The sequence below is a fragment of the Anastrepha ludens genome, chromosome 4 (genome assembly GCF_028408465.1).
Source record: "Anastrepha ludens isolate Willacy chromosome 4, idAnaLude1.1, whole genome shotgun sequence".
NCBI lineage: Eukaryota > Metazoa > Arthropoda > Insecta > Diptera > Tephritidae > Anastrepha > Anastrepha ludens.
The window spans coordinates 123,600,131-123,626,066 of record NC_071500.1 but is presented as its reverse complement, the minus strand read 5'-3'; the positions used below and the strand labels follow the sequence as shown (position 1 = coordinate 123,626,066).

At 39.4% G+C, this 25,936-nt stretch overlaps 2 protein-coding genes across 2 annotated transcripts in view; both read left to right on the top strand.

Moving 5' to 3' along the window:
- Positions 1–898: 898 nt before the first annotated feature.
- On the top strand, positions 899–4,792 carry LOC128861001 (protein FAM91A1). The gene is made up of 3 exons (XM_054098847.1): positions 899–1,012; positions 1,075–2,992; positions 3,065–4,792. Exons 2-3 carry the CDS (start codon positions 1,150–1,152, stop codon positions 4,219–4,221), a joined length of 3,000 nt encoding a protein of 999 aa, XP_053954822.1. The 5' UTR covers positions 899–1,012; positions 1,075–1,149; the 3' UTR covers positions 4,222–4,792.
- Positions 4,793–12,732: 7,940 nt separating this feature from the next.
- Positions 12,733–25,936, top strand: part of LOC128860998 (neuronal membrane glycoprotein M6-a) — a 107,978-nt gene continuing 94,774 nt past the window's right edge. Inside the window, exon 1 of the mRNA XM_054098845.1 lies at positions 12,733–14,530. Coding sequence (XP_053954820.1) covers positions 14,527–14,530 — 4 coding nt within the window. The 5' untranslated portion in view covers positions 12,733–14,526. The remainder of the gene's footprint in view (positions 14,531–25,936) is intronic.

Here is a 25,936-nt window from a genome sequence, read left to right as displayed (position 1 = left end):
TTTCTTTACGAAAGATAACAAAATTTTACAACTGTTGTGAAATTATATGATTTCACGAAAAACACAGCATATACACCTTTTGAATTCCCCGAATATAAAAATTCCCCCAAAAAGATCTTATCACCCAAGGTGAATTGAAGACTGAACTGAATCAAGGCGATTTGAATACACAATGTGGCATCTTCCCAACGCCGTTACTTTATTTTCGTGGTTTTAACAAGTGTGACATCAGGCACCTTAATAATTCAAAACAAACAAAAGGAGTGGAAGTTACATATTTTTGAAAATTCTATGAATGGCTTGGTAATATTGTAATTTGTGGAATTTAACTGTTTATTTGTTTTGTGTTATTGAGGTGCCTGTCACCACAATTGTTAAAATCGGGATAAAGTAAGTAACGGTTTTAGGAAGATGTCACCTTCTGTATGCAATTCGCCATGATTTTCATGTATTGTGGATTTTGTGAATTTAAGGTTGATAGAACACCAGAGTAAAGTGCAAGCAACTGAATTTAGAGGCTTTATATTAGTTTGTACTTTCACAATTTACCACGCAGCACTTCGTTTTTATTAGTTTGTTTAGTTTAAATCTCACAAATCATAGTATTACCAAACCGTTCCCTGAATTTTCAGAAACATGTAATTCCTCCTCCTTTTTTTTTTTTGTTCGTTTGTTTCATATTGGAAAGGGATCTCACGCGTGATTTGGGAAAACGCCTCCTCCTGAACTCAATTCTCTTTTTAAACAATTAAATAAGACTATAACAAAGTTGCAGCGTACTTAGGCATCCAAACCAGCAAATCGAGAAACAAATCAATCAACAACGCCAAGCGAAGTCACCTTCTAATAAGTCGCCTTCTTATCAACCATGACTTGTTTTTTGAGCACTTCCCACATAAAAAAATAATGACAGCAACAACACAAACAACTCTATATGTCAGCTGTGTAGTGAAAACTTCAATTTTACATGGTCTCTTTTTTTGGATTCGCTTCTCTAACAAAATTTAATAAAGTAAATAAAAACTAAAAAATAATTTTCCAGCTTTGTGTAAGAAAATTGATCACGTATTGCAGTGCATAAAATGTAAAAATACCGCTACGTACGTGCGCAACCTGAAAAAACACTAAAAAGCGATAGTGGAGTGAAAAATGACGTCTGAGAAGGTCGTTGAAGATATTGGAAATTGCGTTCGTCAAAACATTCCGTGGGCTGCCGTACCGATACACCTGAAGCAGGTGCTACACAACAATCAACGTGACTATGAAAAATATGTTTTCAATTACAGCCTAAAAAATCAGTTGCGTTTTCGAGGTAATCTTACATCTAAGGTATTCCGCCATGAGCAGCGCTACTACGAACTACTTGTGCAGAAAAGCATCAATGGTCTGCTACTGTTCCCATATCATCTGGCTGATATTATAACAAAAGGATTACGCGTAACGCCCTTCAACTATTATCTGGATTTGTTGAGTCAATTACTACGCAATGATAAGTCGTACGACACCCTTCCAAATTTCACCGCCGCCGATTGTCTACGTGTACTGGGCATAGGACGTAATGAATATTTATCACTGATAAGCAATCTGAAGACGCATACAACACGTGCGCTGCTCTTTAGTGCCAAACCGAATCCACTGGATTTCTTGCCTCGCTTTCCAGTACGTATACACATTGCACCGTGGTGGCGCATTGAGGTAGGCTATGTATTGGAAGCAGACATTAGATATGTAACAACAACGGAACGCAGCCTTATCGATGATCTAATCGATTTTGGCTCACAAACTGCAGGAAAATATGACTATGGCGTGGTACATAGTCTGTATCGCAAAGGGCTAATATACTTAGATATACCCATATCAGGCGAGGATCGCATCAGAATACCGCCCCTACGCAACTTCGTAATGAATCGTACCAGTGGCGATTACTTCGAGAATTTGCTTTATAAAATCTTTGTTAGTGCCGATGAGCACATGACTATTTCCGAATTGGCACAAATGTTGCAAGTTGATTTGGATTCAGTCAAGCAGGCAGTATCGCTCTTTTGTCGTTTAGGTTTTGCGCGCCGCAAAGACCCCATCTGCAATAGCCCGAGCGCTGAGACTAAGTACCACACCAGTTGGGAGCAATATCAGTTGGAAGAATCTATGGCTCGCGAACCGCCACAAATCACTCCGCTCAACTATAACAACTTCATTACATCAGAGGCAACGGCTGAACGCGCTGAAGCAGCACAATATAGTCCAATTTTGGCACAGCAACAGGAAAAGCAACAGGATAAGGATAGCAGTTCTATTGGATATCTCTCATCTGATGGCAATACCAGTGATTTCAGCTTTGCCAATATGCCGTCGCCAACACCGCAAGCGATGCAGAGCGGTGGTGGAGAACACAATAATTCCGAGGAGCAAGATCTCAGCTCTGAATTGGACGATTTAAGTGAGAGTACCACAAAGTTAAGTATCAAAGAAGTATCCACAACTGCCAAAGAAGGCAAGATTTCTACTGTGGCGGAAAAAACAGGAAAACGTGTTGGATTTCTTTTCGATTCAACGCTAACTGCCTTCCTGATGATGGGTAATTTATCACCCGGCTTGAAAAATCATGCAGTCACTATGTTTGAAGTGGGAAAATTGTCTGAGGAAAGCATGGACTCATTTCTGGCGGAGTTGGAAAAAGTTTCGCTCTTAGATGCCGAGGGTGAGGGAGACGTTTCGCGTTATTTTGCGCACGCCGTTATTTTACGGTCAACTATTTGTTCGCTTCGCCATCTGTTGCCCGGAGGCTTGGATCTACTACGATTAGAATGTTTGGAGTGCTTGGATCAGAAAACGCGCGATCGAGTGCTCGAAAAGAAATACAAATTCATTATATCTTCTACTCCCTTGACTGCCTCACTTTCGCATGTTTTCAGCATTCCATTTTTCGGGCAATTCTACAGAAGCTCCGATAGTTCGCATATGTGGATAAAACTATTCTACAATCATATAACAGGTATTTGCTGAAATTACACTTAAATTTATTTTCAATCTACTTTATCGTATTTCCTTCATACTTTACTTACAGGCTACGGGCCACCTAGTATCTTCCTTTGTCGCGGCACTGTACTTAAAACACTTCCACGCATTTTCCTTGGCTACGGGAAGTTGCTTGTAAATATTCTACATTCCGATTCATATGTCTTGAACTCCGAGAATTTCCGCAATCTCAACGATCAGTTGAAGAATGGCTGCATTTTGGTGCAGGGTTATGGCATCCGCCAGCCTGGCCAACTGCGGTACGAAGCATTCCCATTCAATCGAAAAGATCCACGCCAACTGGAATGGGCCAATCATAAAGCCGTGCAACAGCTGGCACGTCAAATGGATTTGGTGCACAATTGTGGTTTTATAACATTCCTAAATACAGGTGTACCCGACATTGGGTGTGAGTCTTTTGAGTTGCAAGTACACCTTAGACACCCCAAAAGCAAAGTAAAACCAACGATTGAACCAACAGGTGGGGTCGTAGAAACCAGTTGCTCAAAAGAAATTGTGCCAAATGCGGTTAGCCAAGCAACTGCCCCTATACAAGTGTCAACTGTGGCCCAACCACAGGATCTATTATCGCCAGGCGATGGCTCCGAAGTTACGAGTTTTGCACGTCTGAGTGCTTCGCCACTCAATACCAGACAATTGAAGAGTCCTGATGAAAACTATTTTGCGGTTAGTCCACAAAATGGTTCACCTTCAAACGTATTCACTTCAGCGGACTGTAACGAATTGCTGGCATCGGAGTTGGCCAAATGTGATGCTGATTCAGCTGCACAGAATAACAAAACCGAATTGGTATCACAAAGTTCTGTGGAAATACCAATCAGTATTGTAGCAAACAATGCGCAAGCCAACTCCATTTTGGATAGTCCAGATACTTCGAGCGAAGAGACAACCACCGAGGAGTGGACTTTGTTAGACGTCAATTTCGGTGTGCCACTATTCGATGTCGATTGTAATACGCGCATATGTGAGCAAATTGTGCGTAAGCTGCATCGAAACGAGAATCTGCAGACTTTGCCCACTAAAGCGTCGCACATGAATGAAATATTCATGAATTTCGTAAAGCAGTGCATGTATTTCGAAGATGAACCGAACATCGAACAATTGAAGATTGGTAGACTCTTACCATATCCACGCATCAATTTGGCGTTCGAAAATGGGCGAGTCTGCTATTGGAGTGGCAGATAAACGCTTGTATCTTACGAAATGTATAGATAAAAGCTAATATACGTAGATAAAAAGCAAGTAAAAAAGCAAGACCACATAAAGTTTATACAAATTTTAAACGCTTGCTTGAGGAATATACCCCTACGCGTATACATATGAATCTTGGAATTCCATGTGTAATGCAATATTGAAATTTTTTGTTGTATTTTATATATTGTTACACGGCTTCTGTCCATTCCGTTTTTTTTTTTATTTTTATTAAATATGTACCTACGTATGTATGTGTACTTTTTTCCTTATCTAATCTGCTATGACAGATTTGTACATTTAATTTGCAGCATACATATGCCTATTCATACTTCGTTTTTGTTTACGTTTTGAATGATTAGAACTTTTAGCTGGGCATATTTAAAATAAGCGAACAGCCATAAACAAGTAAAATATGTAAAATCTGCAATCTCTTTTATTTTTAAATTACAGAAAATAAACTTATAAAAAAAGAAATAAATAACATAATTTTATCATACACTGTATTACTTATACATGCATACCAACGCATACAAATAAAAATAAATGAATAGTATTTATGATTTTATACTTGGTGTATATTTCAATATATCTGGATTGAAGTAGGGATCGACAGTGCGAGCAGGTATGACCAAGCTTCAGCGCATGGCATGGCAGCGCATGGCAAAACTAGTGATCTTATCATTCCCATGGCAGCCGGTTCTACGTTACCGGAATGACTCGGGTTTTTCCCGACCAAGGGCTGCCGCCCCAGTATACTAGCCCTGGCTAGTGAACCGTACATCACCCCACCCCTTACGTCACAGGAGCAAACCCTTGCAGCAATCCTGCTTCAAATGCTTCTCCTCAGGGCTGGAATTGAATCCAACTCTGGACCAGAAGTATTCTATTGCTGCGTCTGCCACAAACGGCTCCACCCGAACTCCACCTCGGTTAGGTGTAACAAGTGCAACGGGTGGAGCCACCTTAAGACCTGTTCAGGCCTTAAGACCCATAGGGTGTGGTCCACACGGTATGTGGGCACGTGTTGCCTGCACGGCTACTACTCCCCCTGATAGGCCGACACCATCAACCGCCACACAAACCCACACCTCCACGGTAAGGAGCCTATCGGAGTATCACAACTCCCCCGACTTAGCCCATCCCCTTCCTTCCTGCTCCAACCCCAGTGCGGGGACAAACCAGCAGCTCCTGGTCCCCCGCACAGTCTGTTCCGTGTGTCAGGCCGTAATACCTCGGAATCTGGTATCAGTCCAATGCAATTCTTGCAATAGCTGGTGCCATTTTCAGAGATGTTACGGCCTGCGCACCACCCGTGAGTGGACAACTGCCTACGTCGCCCCCTGCTGCAGAGCTCTGCACCCACTACCGCCCCAGGAGGCGCGGCCGCCCACCACCATCAGCCCGCAACAACCACAGTGGATTGCGCAGCAGGTCCAACGTAGACAACACTACGCGTCCCTCACCCCCCCGAAGTACACAGACCTCACCGAGAAGCTTTAAGCTTCTCCAATTTAACTGCAACGGACTCTCGAGTAAGGTCGACGAGATAGTTGACTTTTTGAGCCGGCACAGTATTAAAATAGCTACAGTCCAAGAAACAAAGCTGTACGCTAGGTCATCTCTGATCACCAGGGATGGCTATAACGTGCACAGACACGATCGCGAGCGAGACAATGGTGGTGGTCTAGCGTTTATAGTCCACAACACAGTACAGTATCGTCTCATCGATGAAGGAATCGACCGCAGGGACAGCACCTTAGAATGTCAAGGTATAGCTGTCCGGTCAGGCGATTCCGAGCTCGAAATTTTCAACATATATATACCCCCTGTCACAAGGTCCTCAAATCGCTGGCCGGCAGCACTTGGGGCAAAGACAAAGAACTGTTGCTTTCGACATTTAAGGCAATTGGCCGGCCGGTTCTAAACTATGCTGCGCCTGACTGGTCGCCTGGAACTAGTGATTCGCAGTGGACAAAGCTACAGACATGTCAAAATACCGCCATTCGGACAGCGATCGGGTGCCTCCTGATGTCTCCCATTCAACATCTACATAACGAGGCACAAATGCTCCCAGTAGCGGAGCACAACAAACTGCTCAGCAACCAGTTCCTGCTGGGATGTTACCGCAGGTTTCACCCCTGCAGACACCTGCTTGAGCCTGAGCTGCCTCCTAGGCACGTCAGGAGACACCTCTTAGACGAAATCCAGGACAAAACTGACCGCAACCTACTGGACCGGAGAGTATTTAGACAATCAATAAACGACATTCACCGGGAGACCGTCACCACCGTCATGAACTCCCGTCCTGTGAATGCTGTAATCGGAGTCCAACCACCACCTATTGCAGACGAAGAGCTCCAGCTTCCCCGTGAGACTCGTGTAACACTGGCACAATTACGTTCTGGATACTGTAGCAGGTTAAACTCCTACTTATCCAGAATCGACCCCGACATACCAAACACATGTCCGGCATGTGAAGGTACCCCGCACGACACTAACCACCTCTTCACATGCCCCCTGAAACCGACTCATCTAACACCCCTCTCCCTCTGGACCCAACCTGTCGAAACAGCATGTTTCCTGGGCCTACCCCTAGATGAGCTAGACGAAGACGACCGGTGATATACCTACACTGACAGGGCTACCTATGCTGTTAAAACAACAACAACTAGTGATCTTATCGAGTTGTTGCGCCTGCTACTCGTGCTTGCTCAACTTCCCAGAGATGATATCAGAAAGGGTTTAGTTTTTTAGAAGAGTTTCAGAATTGAACTGAACATTAAAGCAAATTGGAGAACTGCAACTTTGAAAGGAAGCTCCAAGAGGGTACCCTGCAAGTGAACAGTATATTAGCCCTGTCTAGTGAACAGCATATCACCCCACCCCTTACGTCGCAGGAGAAACTCCTTCCAGCAATCCTGCTTCAAATGCTTCTCCTCAGGGCTGGAATTGAATCCAACTCTGGACCAGAAGTATTCTATTGCTGCGTCTGCCACAAACGGCTCCACCCGAACTCCACCTCGGTTAGGTGTAACAAGTGCAACGGGTGGAGCCACCTTAAGACCTGTTCAGGCCTTAAGACCCATAGGGTGTGGTCCACATGGTATGTGGGCACGTGTTGCCTGCACGGCTACTACTCCCCCTGATAGGCCGACACCATCAACCGCCACACAAACCCACACCTCCACGGTAAGGAGCAGGCCCAACGCAGGCAACCCCACGTGTCCCTCACCCCCCGAGTTACTACGACCTTACCAAAAAGCTTCAAGCTTCTTCAATTCAACTACAACGGACTCACGAGCAAGGTCGACGAGATAGTTGACTTCATGAGCCGACACAGTATCACAATAGCAGCGGTCCAGGAAACCAAGCTGCACGCTAGTTCCTCTCTGATCACCAGGGATGGCTATAACGTGCACAGACACGATCACGAGCGAGACAATGATCGTGGCCTAGCGTTTATAGTTCACCACACAGTGCAGTATCGTCTCATTGATGAAGGCATCGACCGCAGGGATGTCAAGGCATAGCTGTCCGGACAGGCGATTCCGAGCTCGAAATATATAATGTTTATATACCCCCTGTCACCTGCTGCCCGGCAGGATATCACCCTGATATAGGTGCGCTCATCAGAAGTGAAAACCGATTGGTTGTAGGTGACTGCAATGCGCATCACGATCTTTGGCATTCAAGCCTGCCAAACGATCGTAGGGGACAACAATTGGCAGAGTAAATAGACGATTCGACATTCAGCATTGTGTATGGCGACGCCCCCACCAGGGTAGTGGGCAATTGCAGCAGCTCGCCTGATCTAACAATAGCTAGCGCGGGTCTGATAAATAGCATAACGTGGCGATCTATGCTATCGCTTGCATCAGACCACTTATCGATTATCGTCTCGATTGAGAGACCTGGCGATTTCGTTTCCGCGAACCACCGGTCCTATTTTAACTTCAAAAAAGCTAAATAGGCCGGCTTCACGGAATTCACTGAAGACACCTTCGCCGCTCTTCCCATCCCCACCGATGTGCGCGCAGGCGCAAGATGCTCACAGCTGCTGTGGCTCGCTTCATTCCTTCTGGAAGGTTCAAGGACATTCGTCCTCATTTCCCAGCCGAAGCAGCCAGCTTGGCAAACGAGCGTGACCGCCTACGCCAGGTCGATCCCGGGTATCCCCGCATTAGGGATCTCGATTTTGAGATCCGGCAACTGGTAGATCAACATAAGCGGACTAAATGGGTTGAGCACTTGAAGACCTGTAACCTCACCTCTGGGGTGAGTAAGCTCTGGTCCACCGTTAGGTCCCTGTCGAATCCGACGAAGCACAACGACAAGGTGGCTATCACATTCAACGGTTGCACTTCGTCGGACCCGAAGAGTGGCGCGAGCTACTTTAACCGACTTTTTATACTGCCGGCCGACAGAGCCAAGCGTCGTGATACCAGAAGGCTACATAAACTGACGAACGACAGTGCGCCACTTGCTTTCTCCGGTGATGAGGTTCAGGATGTCATCAATAAATCTAAAACATCAAAAGCCATTGGCCTTGACGGTCTAAACGCGCTGATGCTGAAGTACCTGAGACCATTGGGAGTAGGATTTCTCACAAGGGTTTTCAATCTGTCCTTGGCCACTCTCATCATCCCTAACAAGTGGAAAACAGGGAGAGTGGTCCCACTACTGAAACCTGGGAAACTCGCCAACCAAGGGGAATCTTATCGTCCGATAACTCTCCTACTCCCACTCTTCACGAAACCCCTGGCCCCAGCCCCACATCAGCACGGCTTCCGACGAGTGCGTAGCACTACCCCTGCACTCACCATCATAAACGCCCAGATAAACCGCGGGCTTAACCAAAACCGCCCCTGCGAGAGGACTGTCCTAGTAGCGTTGGACGTGAAGAAGGCTTTCGACACAGCCAGCCATTTCTACTAGATGATATTTATCAGTCGACACTCCCACCAGGGCTGAAGAGGTGGTCCGCAAACTACCTGAGCGGTCTCACTCGTCAGTGATTTTTCGAGATCAAACATCAAAGCAGAGGAAGATTAAGCAAGGTGACCCTCTTTACCACCTGGACAAAGGAGGTCAAGCTGTTCCTTAAGGACGACGACATACCAATTCCGACGGTAAACAACCGCAAAATTTAGGGTGTTACCTTCGACAGTTTGCTCTCCTTCTCAGCGCACACAACCGCAATTGCCACTAAAGTCCAAAATCGCAACAAGGTCCTCAAATCGCTTGCCGGCAGCACTTGGGGCAAAGACAACGAACTGTTGCTATCGACATTTAAGGCAATTGGTTGTCCGGATCTGAACTATGCTGCGCCTGTCTGGTCGCCTGGAACTAGTAACACGCAGTGGATAAAGCTACAGACATGCCAAAATACTGCCATTCGGACAGCGATCCGTTGCCTCCTGATGTCCCCTGTTTAACACCTTCACAACGAGGCACAAATGCTCCCAGTAATGGAGCATAACAAACTGCTCAGCAAGCAGTACCTGCTAGGATGTTACCGCCTCCCAGGCACGTCAGGAGATACCTCTTAAACTGCGCCGACGAAATCCAGAACAAAACTGACCGAAATTTACTGGACCAGACAGTGTTTAGACAGTCAATAAACGACATTCACCGGGCTCCCGTCCTGTGAATGCCGTAATCGGAGTCCAACCACCACCTATAACAAATGAAGAGCTCCAGCTTCCTCGTGAGACACTTGTAACACTGGCACAATTACGTTCTGGATACTGTAGCAGGTTAAGCTCCTACTTATTCAGAATTGACTCAGACATACCAAACATATGTCCGGCATGTGAAGGCACCCTGCACGACATTAACCACCTCTTCACATGCCCTCTAAAACCGACTCATCTAACACCCCTCTCCCTCTGGACCCAACCTGCCGAAACAACATGTTTCCTGGACCTACCTTTAGATGAGCTAGACGAAGACGACCGGTGATATGCCCTACACTGACGGGGCTTCCATTACTGTTAACAAACAAAACCAACAGGGTACTTTGCACTGGTATACAGATTGCTCGAAGACACCGGAAGGCACAGGTGTTGGATTCTACGGTGCCAAAACTAAGCTGGCCATGCCAATGGGTAATTTACCCAGCATTTTGCAAGCGAAAGTGTATGCCATCAGTCTATGTTCAGGGATCAATTTAGAAAGCAAACTCCGGAGTGAGCGAATTGTCATTCTGAGCGACAGTCAGGCTGCGTTGAAGACTTTATCTTCCTTCAAAGTTAAGTTCCGGAGTGCATAGAGAAACGCAATTTGATAGGATTGCATACTCGCACCAGGCTCCTATGGGCCTCAGGACGTGTGGGAATACTGGCGGCTGCTGCATTGGTTAAAAACGCTGCGGCCTCGCTATTGGACCAGAATCAAGAACCTTGCTTTGGGACAACATTCCAAAACAACATCAGAAAAGAGCTGAAAAACGAAGAGCTAAGGCTAACAGAAATAAGCTGACACCAAGCAATGGGGCTACGCCAGCCCAAGTCTTTATCAGGGTCAGGTGTCAAAAAAAGAATTCAAAATCAAAAGACATTCAGATATGTCATGAATTTCCTTAAGAACAGACAGGGAATGCTCACTGGTATTTCTCGCGGCAGATTACGCAGCCATCTGCATAGGCTCTAGATATGGTCCACCGACTCCTGTCGTTTTTTGTGATCAACCCCCGGCAAATCCACCACATCTACTTCTCGAATATGATGCCGTAGAAAGAAGAAGGAATAGGCATTTCGGCCTAGAAGAAAGGCTGAAGGCAGAAGAAAGTCGACTGTTGTTTTTTTCTAATGAATTTAAATTTAAAGGGTTATATATAGTTAGAATTTTCAAAAAATCGATTTTTTTTAATTTTATTTTCTTAATGCACATACATATAATATATTAAGAATACACACAGAAAATTGTATATCGTTCCGGTGAATATTTTTGAAGTTGAAAAGGCGTTTCAGAGTGCATGAAATTGCTTTTCAAACTTTAAACGCGTTTTTCTCAAAATGGTGTTTTCAAAGTAGGTGATCAACATTACTCGACTCGACTAAACGGATTAGTCTCAAATTTTAACACGAGCTTCTTAAATATATTTTTTAGTAATTAATCGAAGATTTTATCTCACCGATAAATACATTTTTTTTTATAAAGGATTTAATGCCGAAATTTTGGTCAAAAATCGATATTTTTTTTGAGAAACTGCCATTTTGTCACAAAATTTTAAATAAAATTTAGTGGTCACTGCAAAACGTCTGAGAGGAGGTCCCGGAGATCAGCTGTAGCTCCTTTCCAAATAAATATTTTTACTAATACTAAGTCTTAAAATACAGTTTAAGGACAACATAATACGTGTACAAATTTTTAGATCAGTAAATTTAAATGTTTTCTCAGAAAAAATTCTGGAAAATCCGATTTTTCGTCCTTCTAACTGTATATACATAGTACATAACCCCTTAATTTACAAAAATGTTAGCGGAATATTCATTCTAGTTCTTAATCATAAATTGTCTTATATTTTATTAGTTTTGATTTTATTTTATTTAGTTCGTTTCATCTGATATTATTTGGATTTTTTTTTTGTTTTATTTTGAGTTATTTTATTTCACTATTTTAATTTCGTTAACTGCGTTCAAAGTCTAGCAGCAGCTTGCAAACTATTTTGCTTTGAATATAATGTTTGAAAGCTCGAGGCAATAGTAATATTCACTCTACTTGTATGCACTACATAAATCCTTTTGAAGCATTACAACAAATATGTCTAAATAAATATTAAGCTTTCATCGGAAGTGCATGTACGCGCATGAATATGTAAAGACGTATGTGAAACGAAATTGTTCAGGTAAACAAATAATATTTACCAACGACACACTTCAAGCAATTGACGACAGTTTGAGAGCTATTCAGTTGCATTAGAGCTATGCGTGCAAATTGTCGTTTGAATGCAGTACAGAGGGGAAGTGGCAGAATTTAGTTGTTAATTTTTCGAAATTATATTAAAATAAATATATCACACACTGAAGGCCCTAGGAGCCAGTGTGCTAATTAAGTTAGGGTTATATTGTATGCATCCCCTACAAATAATAATAATAAATATATATAATTTATTAACTATCACATATTCTTATTTTGTGTTATTTCTATTTTATTCTATAATGAACTATTGACAGCTTACAAAAATTAGGTGATTTAACCAAAATTGTAAATTGAAGCCACCACGTTAGACAATTTTTTGGTAGAGTCGTGTCTGCTTGAATGAATTGAATTTTATTTTTAATAGCGCTGTCTCAAAACTAACGGTCATCAAACATGTTCGAGTTGTACGTTCGCTATGAAACAGGTTTTTCGTGCGCATTTGCCAGCAAGTGGTCGTTGTGAAGTTTATTTCGTTGGCTGCTTCCCCGAAACGCAACTTGCTGCTGCTGGCTAATTGGTTTGCCAGTTGTTTGTTGCTGCTGAGTTTTGTTTTGCCAGCAATTGCGACAGTTTGTGTGTAACGCTTGTTGGTGATGGTAGTTTGGAGCGTTCGCTGTCTATTATCTAGTAAAGTCAGTAACTTCTTGACAATCGAATTTAAAGTTAAAAATTGTGACAGTTAAAAATGACGGCAAACGTTCACTCCTAAATGGTTTGTCGCGTTTAACTAACATTATTTTTGTTTTTGTTTTTCGCTTTTCATCGGTGGTTAAAACAAGTAAAATAGCGCGCAAACAAAGCTCAAGACCGTACGCCACATTAAATGTTGGACAAATGGTGGTTGTTTAGCGCTAAAGAATGTCAAGAGTCAAGCGCCGGTGTGTTTGTGTGGCGTTTGAAATTGTTTTAAAGCCAAATGTGCAATACATTAACGAAAAGCAATGGGATTAGAGAGAATAAATTAATTTAATGCAGTGGAACATTGCTTTAGCAGTACAAAGTAAATAAAAATGGTGGTCCAAGTACAAGCCAAGTGCGTAGAAAATGCATAAAAACGTATTCGAAATGAGTTTTAGTGTAGTTAATTAGTGAATTCAAATTTATTTAGCGAAGACTTGAATTTTTATGCAACGAATTTAGCGCGATTCCCATTTAATAGATTCCTGTGTATTATAGGTGTAATCGCAACAACTAATATTTACTAGCTTGTTGTCAAGTTAACGTGTAAAAAAAAGAAAATAAACACTTAAAGAGAACCTAGCAAACAAGTGTTTTCATGGGCTACCAACAACTGCCATTTTCTTATTTGCGTGCATATGAAAAGCTGTTGAAGTCACACAACAAAGAGACAAACGCACATGCACAGATCTATATAAGCTTCGAAACAATCAAATAAAAGCATATGAAAAGAAGTGTAAATAACACAAGTGCAAAAGGGAATATTTAATAAATTATTCAACAACAGCAAAATTACAAAAGTAAATAAATGCAATATTTTTATAAAATGAAAATAGGGCCAAACAACAACGACACAAGTCATAACCAGATACAACAAAAACAGTAGCAAACGAAAACGGCACCCACATCGTCCGTAACGAATTGAATTTGGGCGAAAAACACGTTTACCTTCACCTCGCACCAGCGCACCCCGCTGACGTACAAACAAACAAATTTATAAGCCACACTACTACGGCCACTCAGCACAATATATTCATAAAAGCACACATTTCCCCACAGCTCTCCATCTCCGCTCATGTCATCACCGCCGGGCGCCTTAAGTCAACCCGCTGTTAATATTCTGGCCCATTCGCTGCATAATAGTCAACTCAACTCAACAAATTAACTTGGCTCTAAGCGGGGAATAGTGCACGGCGTGCTCTCGCTTGATTTGCGTTCAAGCTAACCAGCCATCGCATACCAATACAAGTTAGATAGTGTTTGTTTGTGTATTTTACCTTTACGCCGCAGCTCAATTCTGTTACTCTGTGTTTCATATTGAAGTTTTCGTGGTTTTAACACCTTAGCGCGAGCTTGCACACATGTGTGAGTGTAGTGTGCCTGGTTCACATGCACTGGTGTAAATGTGTTTATGTTAACAGTCTTTTTTATACGCATACGTATACATGCATGTGCATATTTGTATGTATGTGAGCACATACTTGTACATTTAGACCGTGTGTTTATTGTAAGTGTGGTGGTAGTAAACTCAAATTTGCATATACACACGTGTATGTATGTGCGTTGAAGTCCAAATACTGTAAAATATATACTGTATCGTTGTTGTTGCTGCACAGCTGGTGTCCGGTACCAAGTATTCTCAAGTTTGCTGAATAAATTATACGAAACACGTACAGATATTAAAATACGCACAAAATGGGTAAGTACTTGCGCTTGCATGCACCCACTTATGTGGTTATTTGCTTATTCGTAATGTTAAAGCGCTATCGTATTTTTAGCCCACCGATTAGCTTAATAATTCTATTAATACCATTAGTTTGAAACAGACAACTATGAAATGCTATGCCTTGCATTGACTACTCAAAAATGGATCGTGTGGCAGTTAACCAGCTAAATCAATTGAATTTCGCATCATATATTCATCAAAATACCGATGGGCCGCTGTGTGTGCAGCTACATTCTGTGCATACGCGCGTGTCATTTCTTCATGTTGTGCTTTATTGAACTACAACTAACGCTTCCCTTTGTTGAAATAACAAAGTCCATTTTTGGACCAAGGATTATGAATCATGTGAACATCAAGCTTCTTCAAGAACTGCCGACATATTAAAAAAAATTCTTTTGACAATTTAAGGGGTGCCGGTGGTATAGAGCTCGAAAATTGAGGGTATTTTCAGCATTTTTTGTTTTTTACAATGAAAAAAAAAAAATTAAAAACGATATTTAAATTTTTAGGCTTTTTATTTAACTTCTTTTACATACAAAAATGAAAAAAAATTTTGTTTTTATTTTAATAGTTTTAAAAATGGTGCTGAAGTTGACCGCCCTGAAAAATAAGTCCTGGACAGTGTTGTCCATTTTGGCTCTTCCACTTGGCTTCTTCAAGAACTGCCGACATAATATATTTAAAAAAAAATTATTTTGAGAAGTAACCGTTCCCAGTGGTCTAGAGCTCGAAAATTTAGGGAATTTTCAGGATTTTTTTTTACAATAAAAAAATAGAAACGATATTTAAAATTTTCAGGGTTTTTATTTAACTTCTTTTACATATAAAAATGAAAATCTAATTTTAATAATTTTAAAAATGGTGCGGAAGTTGATACCCTGAACGGTGTTGTCCATTTTGGCTCTTTTATTTATCTGAAACATAAAAACCAAAAAAATGATTAATCAGTATGACTGCAGCTCTGTTCTGTACTAGAAAAACAAATTGACAAAATGGCACGGTTTTCAATTTGACACTCTAAAAATCGGGATCAATCGATAGTCATTGATGTTGTGAACAACATATTAAAATTTCAGACGATTCGGTTGATTAGTTGTTTTTTCTTTTTTTTTTGACAACAACAGGCTGAAAAAAATCGTTTCGAGCTAAATGAGTTTCAAGTTGGAGGTACAAGAACGCGCGGACTGCTCTCTACCTAGTTATTGGGCGGTATAAGCTTTAATATTGAGAATTTTCGCATGAAAATTTCACAGTATATTCTTAAGAGACTATACTTTCGAAATATCGAAAAAACAAAAAATCGATTTTTTGACCACCGGATCCCCTTAAGCTTATCGACATGCTTAAAACATCTTACAGGTCTTGCAAAAGTAATGCGATATATGACTTTTGGTACAGAGCCTGTGGACTACGTACGGATTCCGGCTTTTTTTTTTCTTCTTCAACGTTTTTTGTTATGTATGTTATTCCAAATTCCAAAGTTTTTTCTAATAGCGATCGCTGCTCGGCAGGAAGTGACAAACCTCCGCGTTTTGTTTGACGCTTGCAATAGATCAGCCACAAGTCAAACGCGCCACAAAATCATAATTTTTAATTTTAAAAAACATATTTTCAAGTTTTAATTCAAGTAATCTCAGATGTCCTTTATAAAAATATGAAGTTTCTGTTACAAAAAAAAAAAATACAATTACAGTTGTAAAATTTGTTCTACTTGTATTTTCCACCTTAAGAAGTCTAAATAAAGTAAAAAAGACCAAAAGAGTGCACAGGGAAAATTAAAAGCTAATTTTTGTCAATCAGTGTACTCTCACCTGCGCTATCAGCCTTTGCCATGCTTGTCACCTACAAATATCTATCGGATAACACAATTTTTCCAGCTGAGTAATAGCTCCCAATTAAACAATTTATCTGCGGAAGTAGAATATTGCAGGCAGTCAACGAGCTTTTCATGCAGTTTCTAATCATGAGAAACTCTAACAAAAAAATGGGTAACCTTAGAAAATCTTGTAGGTATTCGAAATCTTTGCAACCGATTAATCATTCGAAATGGTGATGCAAATTGCTATTTAATTCCATGTGATTATTTTTTGTAAGACGCCGTCAAGCACAAATGTTGTGCTAACCATCGGGAGATGATTTAAGAGTTGAAATAGAAAAATGAATTTGCAATTGGTCAGATAAGTGGACATAGGCAGAAATATGAAAAAATAGCAGAGATTTTGTGCGTTTAGCCTTGAGAGTCGGCCACAATTGTCGGACGATTATGCAGGTGGTTTCATCACACCTGCAGTCATTCGCTGCTTTTACAATTTTCTCAAAAATAAGTTGCTCACAAGTCTGTAAGGGTATGCCCATGCCATTGTCTGTGTACTCATCAGTCAACTTGGTGCCACGTCTCGCTAGTTTATCGGCCCTGCAGGTACCCTCATTATCGCAATGGAAAGGAACCATTGTTATCCTTAGGTGAAACGACTCGGCCATCTAACGGCTGTGTGCTTTATGAAATTGAGAACAATAAAAATATGACCGGAAATTGGATATTTCAAAGGATGAACAAAACCTTAGCAAATCTGTATAGCATCTGGAGGTTTGCGCGATTCGCCTCATTCATGCATGAAGTTTAGTTTATTAATGTATGTATGTATACACGTATTTCTTGCTAATATTGAATAGTTTTTCACTTCATTATTTTATGTGAATTTTCAATATATCATTCCTCAAGTAATCTTAGGTATTAGGTATGGTGAAAAGAATTGAGAAGGTGTGGCCAATACCAGACCGTTAACCAGCTCTCAGCGAATTTGAAAGAACCAGCTGATTGGTTGATGTTGCCGGGGTCATGGCAGCAGTATCAACACAGTCTTCGATCAAGTTGCTACGTTAGCATCTGAACAACGACAACGACTGTTTGAGAGAGTGTGGATACGTGTGAAATGAGCGGGCAGAATTCAGTTGCTGAGTACCCGGTGACGTGGCAGTCGGAGTTACTCGCTCAATCTCGTTTTTCACCACAGCTGAAGGCCAAACGTCGTAATCTATCATCTGTGGTATTAAGCTCGTCATTGCTCGACAAACACGGAGAGGGGTTCGGAATTTCTCAAAAATATCAGAGTTGGCAGGAGGTATTTGAATTTTTTTTATTTTTTATTACGACTAATTTAAAGAGAATTTCTAAGTTTTCGGTAAATATTTGTGTTTGTAGGTTTTCAAAAAATTTCAAAATTCAGGCAGACTTTGAAAATGTGCCTTTCGTAAACCTGACGGATAACCAAATATGTGGATAAAAATTTCAAAAATTATTTGGTGATTTTTTTTTTGATAAGAATTTAGAAATATTTTTTTGATACAAATTTTAAAATTTTTGGCAATTTTTGATTGATAAAATTTTTGAAATTTTTTTTGTGATAAATTTGTATAAAATTTGATAAACCTGTATCAAAAAAAACTTTTATCAAAAAAATTGTCAAAAATGTTAAAATTTGTATCAAAAAAAATTTCTTAGTTCTTATCCAAACAAAAATCACCAAACAATTTTTGAAATTTGTATCAAAAACAAAATTTAAAAAATTTTAAAATTTAAAAACTATCACATGTAAAAAAATTGTTTTTTATAAAACTTATAAAATTTTGAAAATGTTTATTTTGGTTTAAAACGTTCTCTGACAATGTTTTAAATATTTAAATATAAAGTAAATCCGTTTGAATGACACAGATATCGTGTACTTAAAAAAATCTATATTTAAAATTTAACGACTTTTACATTTCAGAAATTTAAAAACCTTTTCGCCAACAAAAATCTCCTATAAATTACTAAAAATAGCTATTTAAAAAAAAAATTGGGTTACCTCATGTTTTGGTAACTTTAATATTATATTTCTGAGAGATTTTTACCCCGGTATTAGAATTTTTTTCATATTGTCATATGAACGAGTTAAGATTGTAATTCTCAATTCCTTTACGCCTGATTATTTTCGTGCATTACGAGGCCGCCACAATAGTCCAGTATAGTAGTAGTAGTATAAGTACTTATATATAATTTATGATTCAGCAGTCCTTAAACCGAATTGTTGCTCTATTTAAAAAGCCTTCGTTACCTTACTGAAATAAAATATATGTGTTAAATTTCAAATAATAAACACCTTAGGCAGAAGTCTCTCTGAACAGCTGCTTAATTTGCTTTGTTTTCATTTATTTCCTTACTTTTTTGCAGCTTTTATGAACAACGTTCCTTATAGGCACACAGTCTTGGCCATATTCGCCACATACTGCTAAAGGCGATTCTAACATTTGCTGCCACAGTGGCTTTAATTTAATTTTATTTCCCTTCTTTGCTTAATTTCCGCAATTCTGGTGTCGACGCAATGCCGAACGCAATCTTGAAATAATTTAATTTCCTCCTGCGATAAGTATAAGTATACGAGTAATACAAATAAGTTACGATACAACCAACAGCCAAACGACCAAACAGCCAGCGAGCCAGCCGGCCAGAAGGAACGGTAAAGTTGTAACACTTTGCTGCAACAGTACATTTTTGGCTTCGCTGTAAGTAAATTGAATTTTGGCCAAAAATAAGTTTATAGCTTGTTTTTGTTGCATTAAAGCTAGCGAGTGAAAGACAACGAATCGACATTGCGGTTGAATGTCGTTGCCACTGCAACCTGTCATGCGCCGCCATATACCGTAACTCCGTTGCTTTTGCTTTCTTTTTATTCTTATTTCATTGTATTTTCGTCTCGCGGTCTACAACTTTTTTACCGTTGCGTCTGTTGTTGCTACTGCAACACGACGTAATTTGAAACTTTCCGAAAAATGTGCGTGAAATTCCTTTGTTTTCGCTTTATTTACCACACGTCGGACATCCCTTTTTTTCTGTTGTCGACCCCAAAGTCAAGAGTGCGCTGCGATGAGTAACAACTGCCCTGCCACATCCTGATTACGAGCTGTCTGTTTTGCGTTGATCTCCTGCGCCAGAGCTTAGCTGGCGGCGTTTTTTAATTTACATTTTTTCTTTTAATTTTTTATTTCTTTGCCTTTTTATATTGTATTTCACTTCTTGCCGCTTACCCTTTCAACTTGGCAGTGCCCGGCAGCCAGCCAGCTAGTCTATCAATTGGGTTTTCGTCTCACGTTTACATTATTTGGCTGCATCGCTGTTGTGTTTTTTCTGTATTTTTCTTTGTTTTTTGTTTTATGGTTCCTGCTCGACCTACAAGACTTTGTTTCGGCGAGTGCCTTTCACTTGCAATTTGGGTTGATTTTTTGATGATTTACAGCCCCGGTAGAGAAGGAACGTTATAAAAGTCCCGTTAACCATTGTCGTGCAACGATTGTGCCTGCCGTGTAAGCACGTCGCAAAAACATGTTCACCGAAATCGTTGGCCACAAATTTTACCTGCCTTTAAGTTGCATCCACTTCTACTCCCTTCCTTGGGGAATTCCCCTTTAGCGCTTGTCTGGTGTGTGTTAAAGCTATATTTGCACACATACATACATATGCATAGATATTTTGTTTGTGTGCTTACGCCACGAATGCCTTTATATGCACCGGCGTGCTTTTACTTTTTGCCTTTTGTCTTCTATGTTTTTATTGTCTCTTTTCATTTAAGCAACCACCCGTGCAAACACACATCCACACGCATGCACGCCCTTACAGGTATTTGCTTTTAACCGCTTGGTTTTCGGGGTTTATTTACATTGCTTCTTGACCACTTTTGCACTGAGCAATGACCTGATCTCTTTCCATGTGTTCATGTGGGGTTCATGCGTTTTTTTATTTTAAGCGCGTAGCGGAATGTCCATGTCCTCATTTTACTTTTCGAATACATATCATTGTGTTTGCTGTTGTTGTTCATAGGGCTGCTACCCCTACTTGTTTTTTTGTATGCCCTTTACCGCTGCTTAATTATATGAAGTTGGTTGCGATTGCGTTTTTACATATACATTGGCTTTTGCTTTCAATTTTATTCATTGGCTCAAAAAATATTCCCTCTTACCTGACAGAACGTCTGCCGTTATCTGTTATGTATATGTAAGTGCTTATGTTACTCAGAATTGCTCTTCAGCTTCTGTTAGGGCTACCTTTTGTTTTGGCATTTGTGTATTATTTGTTGCAGTCCTTAACGGTGTCTCCCTTTGCTCGTTGATTTCTGTAACAATTGTTTCCACTTGCACTCAATAGCAAGAAAAACAATAACAGCACACGTATCAGAATAACAAAAACAAAGAGAAAAAATGTATATGCAATTACAAAAACTGAAGCACAATAAAGAAAAGTGTCGTACTCCTGTTTTCAAGCACAAGCAGTGTTTTGTAGATCGCAAACGTACCGTTATAATATTACAATATGATTTAATTAAAGTAGGTGAAATGATTTCTATTTTAGTGAGCGGGTAAGGAAATTTTCTACCGGAGACGATTTTTATCAACATTCCTGAATTTAAACACTAAAAACTGTTGAGATGAGTAGGACTTGGTGCTACGCGCCCAGTATCATCCAGCAGCATTAGTATTACTCTATGTATACTCTTTAGAACAATAAAAAAATGTTTAGTCTAATGTAAGCGCTCTACGGTTCAGCTTTAAACCTTCTATTATGTTATAAATACTTTAGTATGACTGGGTCTTGCCTTATAACAAGAGGTACAACAATTTCTCCGTAGAATACAAGAAGTAAAAATAAATAACTTCATACATATATGGCCACATTGCCGAGTCCCACGAAATCCATCCAATCTATCCACCTTTGCACCTCTTCTTTCAACATATTCAGCCCTATCTTGCTAAAACTTAACAAATATTGGACCGTTATTTCTGTTTTGAGTGAGCAGACGTCCATTAGGAGCTCCAAGCAAAGTTCTTCCCTCTACCAGTTGGCCCTCGTTACCCCCTATCATATGCTAACAGCGATATCTTCGAATATATCAAGCACTTGAATGCGAAGGCCTTTGCTACATAAAGCTAGCATTGTCAAAGATAACACGGCATGAAACTCTGTAATTTTTCTGCTAGAAACAGGAGTCTAAACTTACATACAGTTTGACCACTCTGCTTTTGCTATAAGAAACATCTAAAATTTTACTAATTTTTTTGAAATTTTAACAACATTGAGGAAATATTAGACTTCAGATAAATATGAAAAAAATCGATTTTTTGAAAATAAACGAATCTCATTTACTTAAGGGGTTATATACAGTTAGGAGGTCGAAAAAAAGCGAATCTTCCAGAACTTTTTCTGAGAAAACTTTTAAATTTATTGATTTAAAAATTTGTACACATATTACGTTGTCTTTTAACTGTATTTGAAGACTTAATATTAGTAAAAATATTTATTTGAAAAAGACGTTTTGCGGTGACCACTATATCTCTGAACTGGATCCTCTGAAATTAAAAGCCAAACAGATTTCGTTAAAGTAATGTTAAATCTAGTAATTAATCGAGGGAATAAGTAAAAAAATTTTTTTCACAAAATGGCGGTTTCTCAAAAAACAAAAAAAAAGGGTTTTGACCGAAAATTTCGGTCTTCTCGGTGAGAAAAAATCTTCGATTAATTACTAAAAAATATATTTAAGAAGCTCGTGTTAAAATTTGAGACTAATCTGTTTAGCCGTTTTCGAATAATGTTGGCCATCGACTTTGAAAACACCAGAAAAACACGTTTAAAGTTTGAAAAGCAATTTCATGCACTCTGAAACGCCTTTTCAACTTCAAAAATATTCACCGGAACGATATACAATTTTCTGCATTCTTAAATATATGTGCATTAAGAAATTAAAATAAAAAAAAATTTACTGTTTTTAATTCTAACTATATATAACCCCTTAAGATCTCCTTTGTTTAAAGTTTCCTTAACAAGACTTCTTCGGTTAAAGCCCTTTATCTTCATAAGTTTTTCTCTAATTTTCCGAAATGTTGACACAGTATTCAGGAAGGTTCTACTTGAGATAAATGTAAAAACAAAAAAATTGCGTAAGTCAGTCATATTTACTTACTGTTATAATCTTTATTTCGTTTAAATTCTCTTACATTTAATATCACTGTGCATTGACTTCGTCATCTTTGCGGTAATCGTCAATTTTTGTCGTCGTCATCGTTGTAGTCCACACCGTCATCGCCATCTTCCAATTATAGCGCTCACGTACTCCACTGTATGCGATAATACTTGGAAAACTTGTTTTCTTTTATACAACAACGAGTTCTGGAGTCACTATAGCTTACCCGCTATCCATGTCAACCCGTCCTCCTGTGCCCATCCATGTGCTCAGTGGACACAATATACTCACTCACTCGTTATACCATCGAATAGCCGTCGTATATACCTACAAATTTCAATTCACCCAACAATCATCATCATCATCATGACAATCATCAGTATTATTATGTTGTGTGTGTTTGCATTTGATGTGTGTGTGCTTTAATTCTCATTTGCGGCCTCTATTTCCCCACACCATTCCTTTCATTTATTCATTCGTCCGTTCACTCTTTCACCACTCTCGCCCAACCGTTTACTTTCATTCGGCCCCAGTTATAGGCTTTCGGCCATTCCTATACTTCACTTATGACCATCCAACTACTTGAACAACTTCAATCGTTGCTGTTGTTTAACGCTCTTTCAACGCTACATTCAATATTGTTGTAATACTCGTATATTAGTAGCTGATTTTGTTGTTGCTGTGGTCATTTGTGTAAAGCTATTTTGGAATCCCTTCCTGTTACTTTTCTACACATTTCACTCACTGCTAACTGGTCTACGTTTTCCCCTACGTACATACATTGCTAATCGTTGGGCTCGTCTTGTTATTGTCGTCGTCATTGTCATGTTCGATTGTGCATCGCCATCAGTATACAATAGTTGGTTTAGTTTTGGTCCCCAGTCGCAGGTTTTTCGTTAGCCACAAACGTGCAGAGTTCACTAATCTTCACTCTTTATCTTTGTTATTGGCCAGATTTGATGTAGTCCATTTGTTCGCCTATTTAATTTAGGGTTGCCGAATGCTACACTAAATTGCGACTTTATTGGCATTGAATTTAATTAAGCTTCCTTACCAGCTAACAGCTGGTGCAGCTTAAGCTTCATTTCATTAAAATCGTATTAAATTGGGCAAAGTTTGTGGCCATGTAAACGCTCGAAAAATCGCAGAATATAGAGCATTATTACACATATACTATGTGTGCATGTGTGTACATATTTATGTTTTTTTAATCCATTCTAATTTCGGAAGTAATTGGGCCCCTTTGGAAGAAGTGTATATTAACTGAAACGGTGTATGTGATAGGCATTGAGCCCACAAGGAGAGTCTCATGGAACACATTCTCCTCTTTATTTGCAATGCCTGTTAAAGGTATTTGAAAAATAGTTTTACATATGTATGTGCAGGAGGAGGGATCTGCTCAATTAATTTGCAGGACAATATTCGAACTGCTTATATGTATGTGGCTACTAGCTGTATACCTGTGAGGCTGGATCTTTTTAACACACTTTTATTAGGTCGGGTTGTATGTATGTATGTATGTATGTATGTAACGGAATCTTTGAGCTTAATTTTCACTGGCTTCTAAAAATCTGATCGACTTGAAATTTTGCACACCTATCAAGGACCGATGACAATGCAATAATTTGATAAAAGCTTTCCATTATCCTTATTAGGATTGCCAGGATTAATATTTTCTTTTTTTACCTGTGGGCAAAAAGTAAGGTGAATTTGGTTGTAAAATTAAAAATCTTTATTTATTCTTGTAAATCAATTTCATCCCCTTCAAAACAATCCCCTCTCAATGAAATACACTTATGCCAACGATTTTTCCAATCCCCGAAACATGCCAAATAGTCCATTTCCGGTATAGCCATCAGCACCTTCTTTGATTCAGCTTTTATCTCCTCAATCGACTCGAAACGCATTCCCCGGAATGATCTCTTGAGTTTTGGGAACAGCCAGAAGTCACACGGAGCCAAATCAAGCGAATACGGTGGTTGCGGAACGATATACGTGGAATTTTTGGCGAAACGGTCACGAAGAACGAGTGCAGTGTGCGACGGTGCATTATCGTGATGCAAAAACCAAGAGTTGTTGGCCCATAATTCTGGTCTTTTTTGACGAATTGCTTCACGTAAATGACGCATAACGCTCAAATAATATTCCTTATTAACAGTTTGGCCAGGTGGAAGGAATTCATAGTGCACTACACCACGAAAATCGAAAAAAAAAACTGGCCAATGGAGTGGGGTAACCGTTTCTCAGGCTCCCTCCACGAAATAAGTTCTTCATCCCGATTACTTCTTTATCACGGCCGATAACTGCATAGCTTTAGACTCACAGTCGATAAGAAAGGAATTAAATATAACACGAATATATCGAATCATTAATTCACTGACTGCAATGATAACAATAATTTTCATTCATAATAAAAAATAGTTTAAAAAAAAAACTAAAAAACACGCTTTTTTGCTAATGGAATTAAAAAGTAGAAAATAAAAAATAGTTTAAAAAAACTAAAAAACACGCTTTTATTGTCAATCGAACTAAAAAGTATAAAATAAATTTTAATGACAAAGAGACCTATAATGAAGTAATAGCACTTGAACGATCAGTCATAGTCAACTCCCTCAGAACAGAATTATAACAAAAATTAAGATACAAATAGAATAATTCAAATTAGAGTTAAAAGGGTGGGATGCATTTTGCTTCACTTTCATAACCCTCTGTACATAGGTAGTTGCCAATAGAATGATTGTAATATTTACTATATCAAGCATCCCACGCTTTTAACTCTAATTTGAATTATTCTATTTGTATCTTAATTTTTGTTATAATTCTGTTCTGAGGTAGTTGACTATGACTGATCGTTCAAGTGCTATTACTTCATTATAGGTCTCTTTGTCATTAAAATTTATTTTATACTTTTTAGTTCGATTGGCAATAAAAGCGTGTTTTTTAGTTTTTTTAAACTTTTTTTTATTTTAATGAAAATTAACATATTTTTTATTTGAAAATAGCGAAAAACTATTTCATTTAATATGCTAGTCATTGCTAGCAAATACTCCTATGCACCCATATTCTTTGGTTTTTTAACTTTTTTGGGTACAATAGCTGACTTATTTGGTTCTCCCTTATTAGTTGCCTCACACGTCTCAGCTACAATTAAGTCTCGGTACATTTACGGTAATCTCTTCAATTCAATATGCGCCATTTTATATATATTCATTTTTGATCGCACTTGCCAAACGCTTAAATAATACATTCTAGGGACAGACTGCCAGCAGATGAATGTTTGTGGCTGCCAATTTTGACTCAATACCCTTGGTCACAATAGTTCCTCCTCAATTGGTCTCAAACATACCATTGAAATACCGAAGTTGAAATAGGGAAACAATGTCTTTTAATT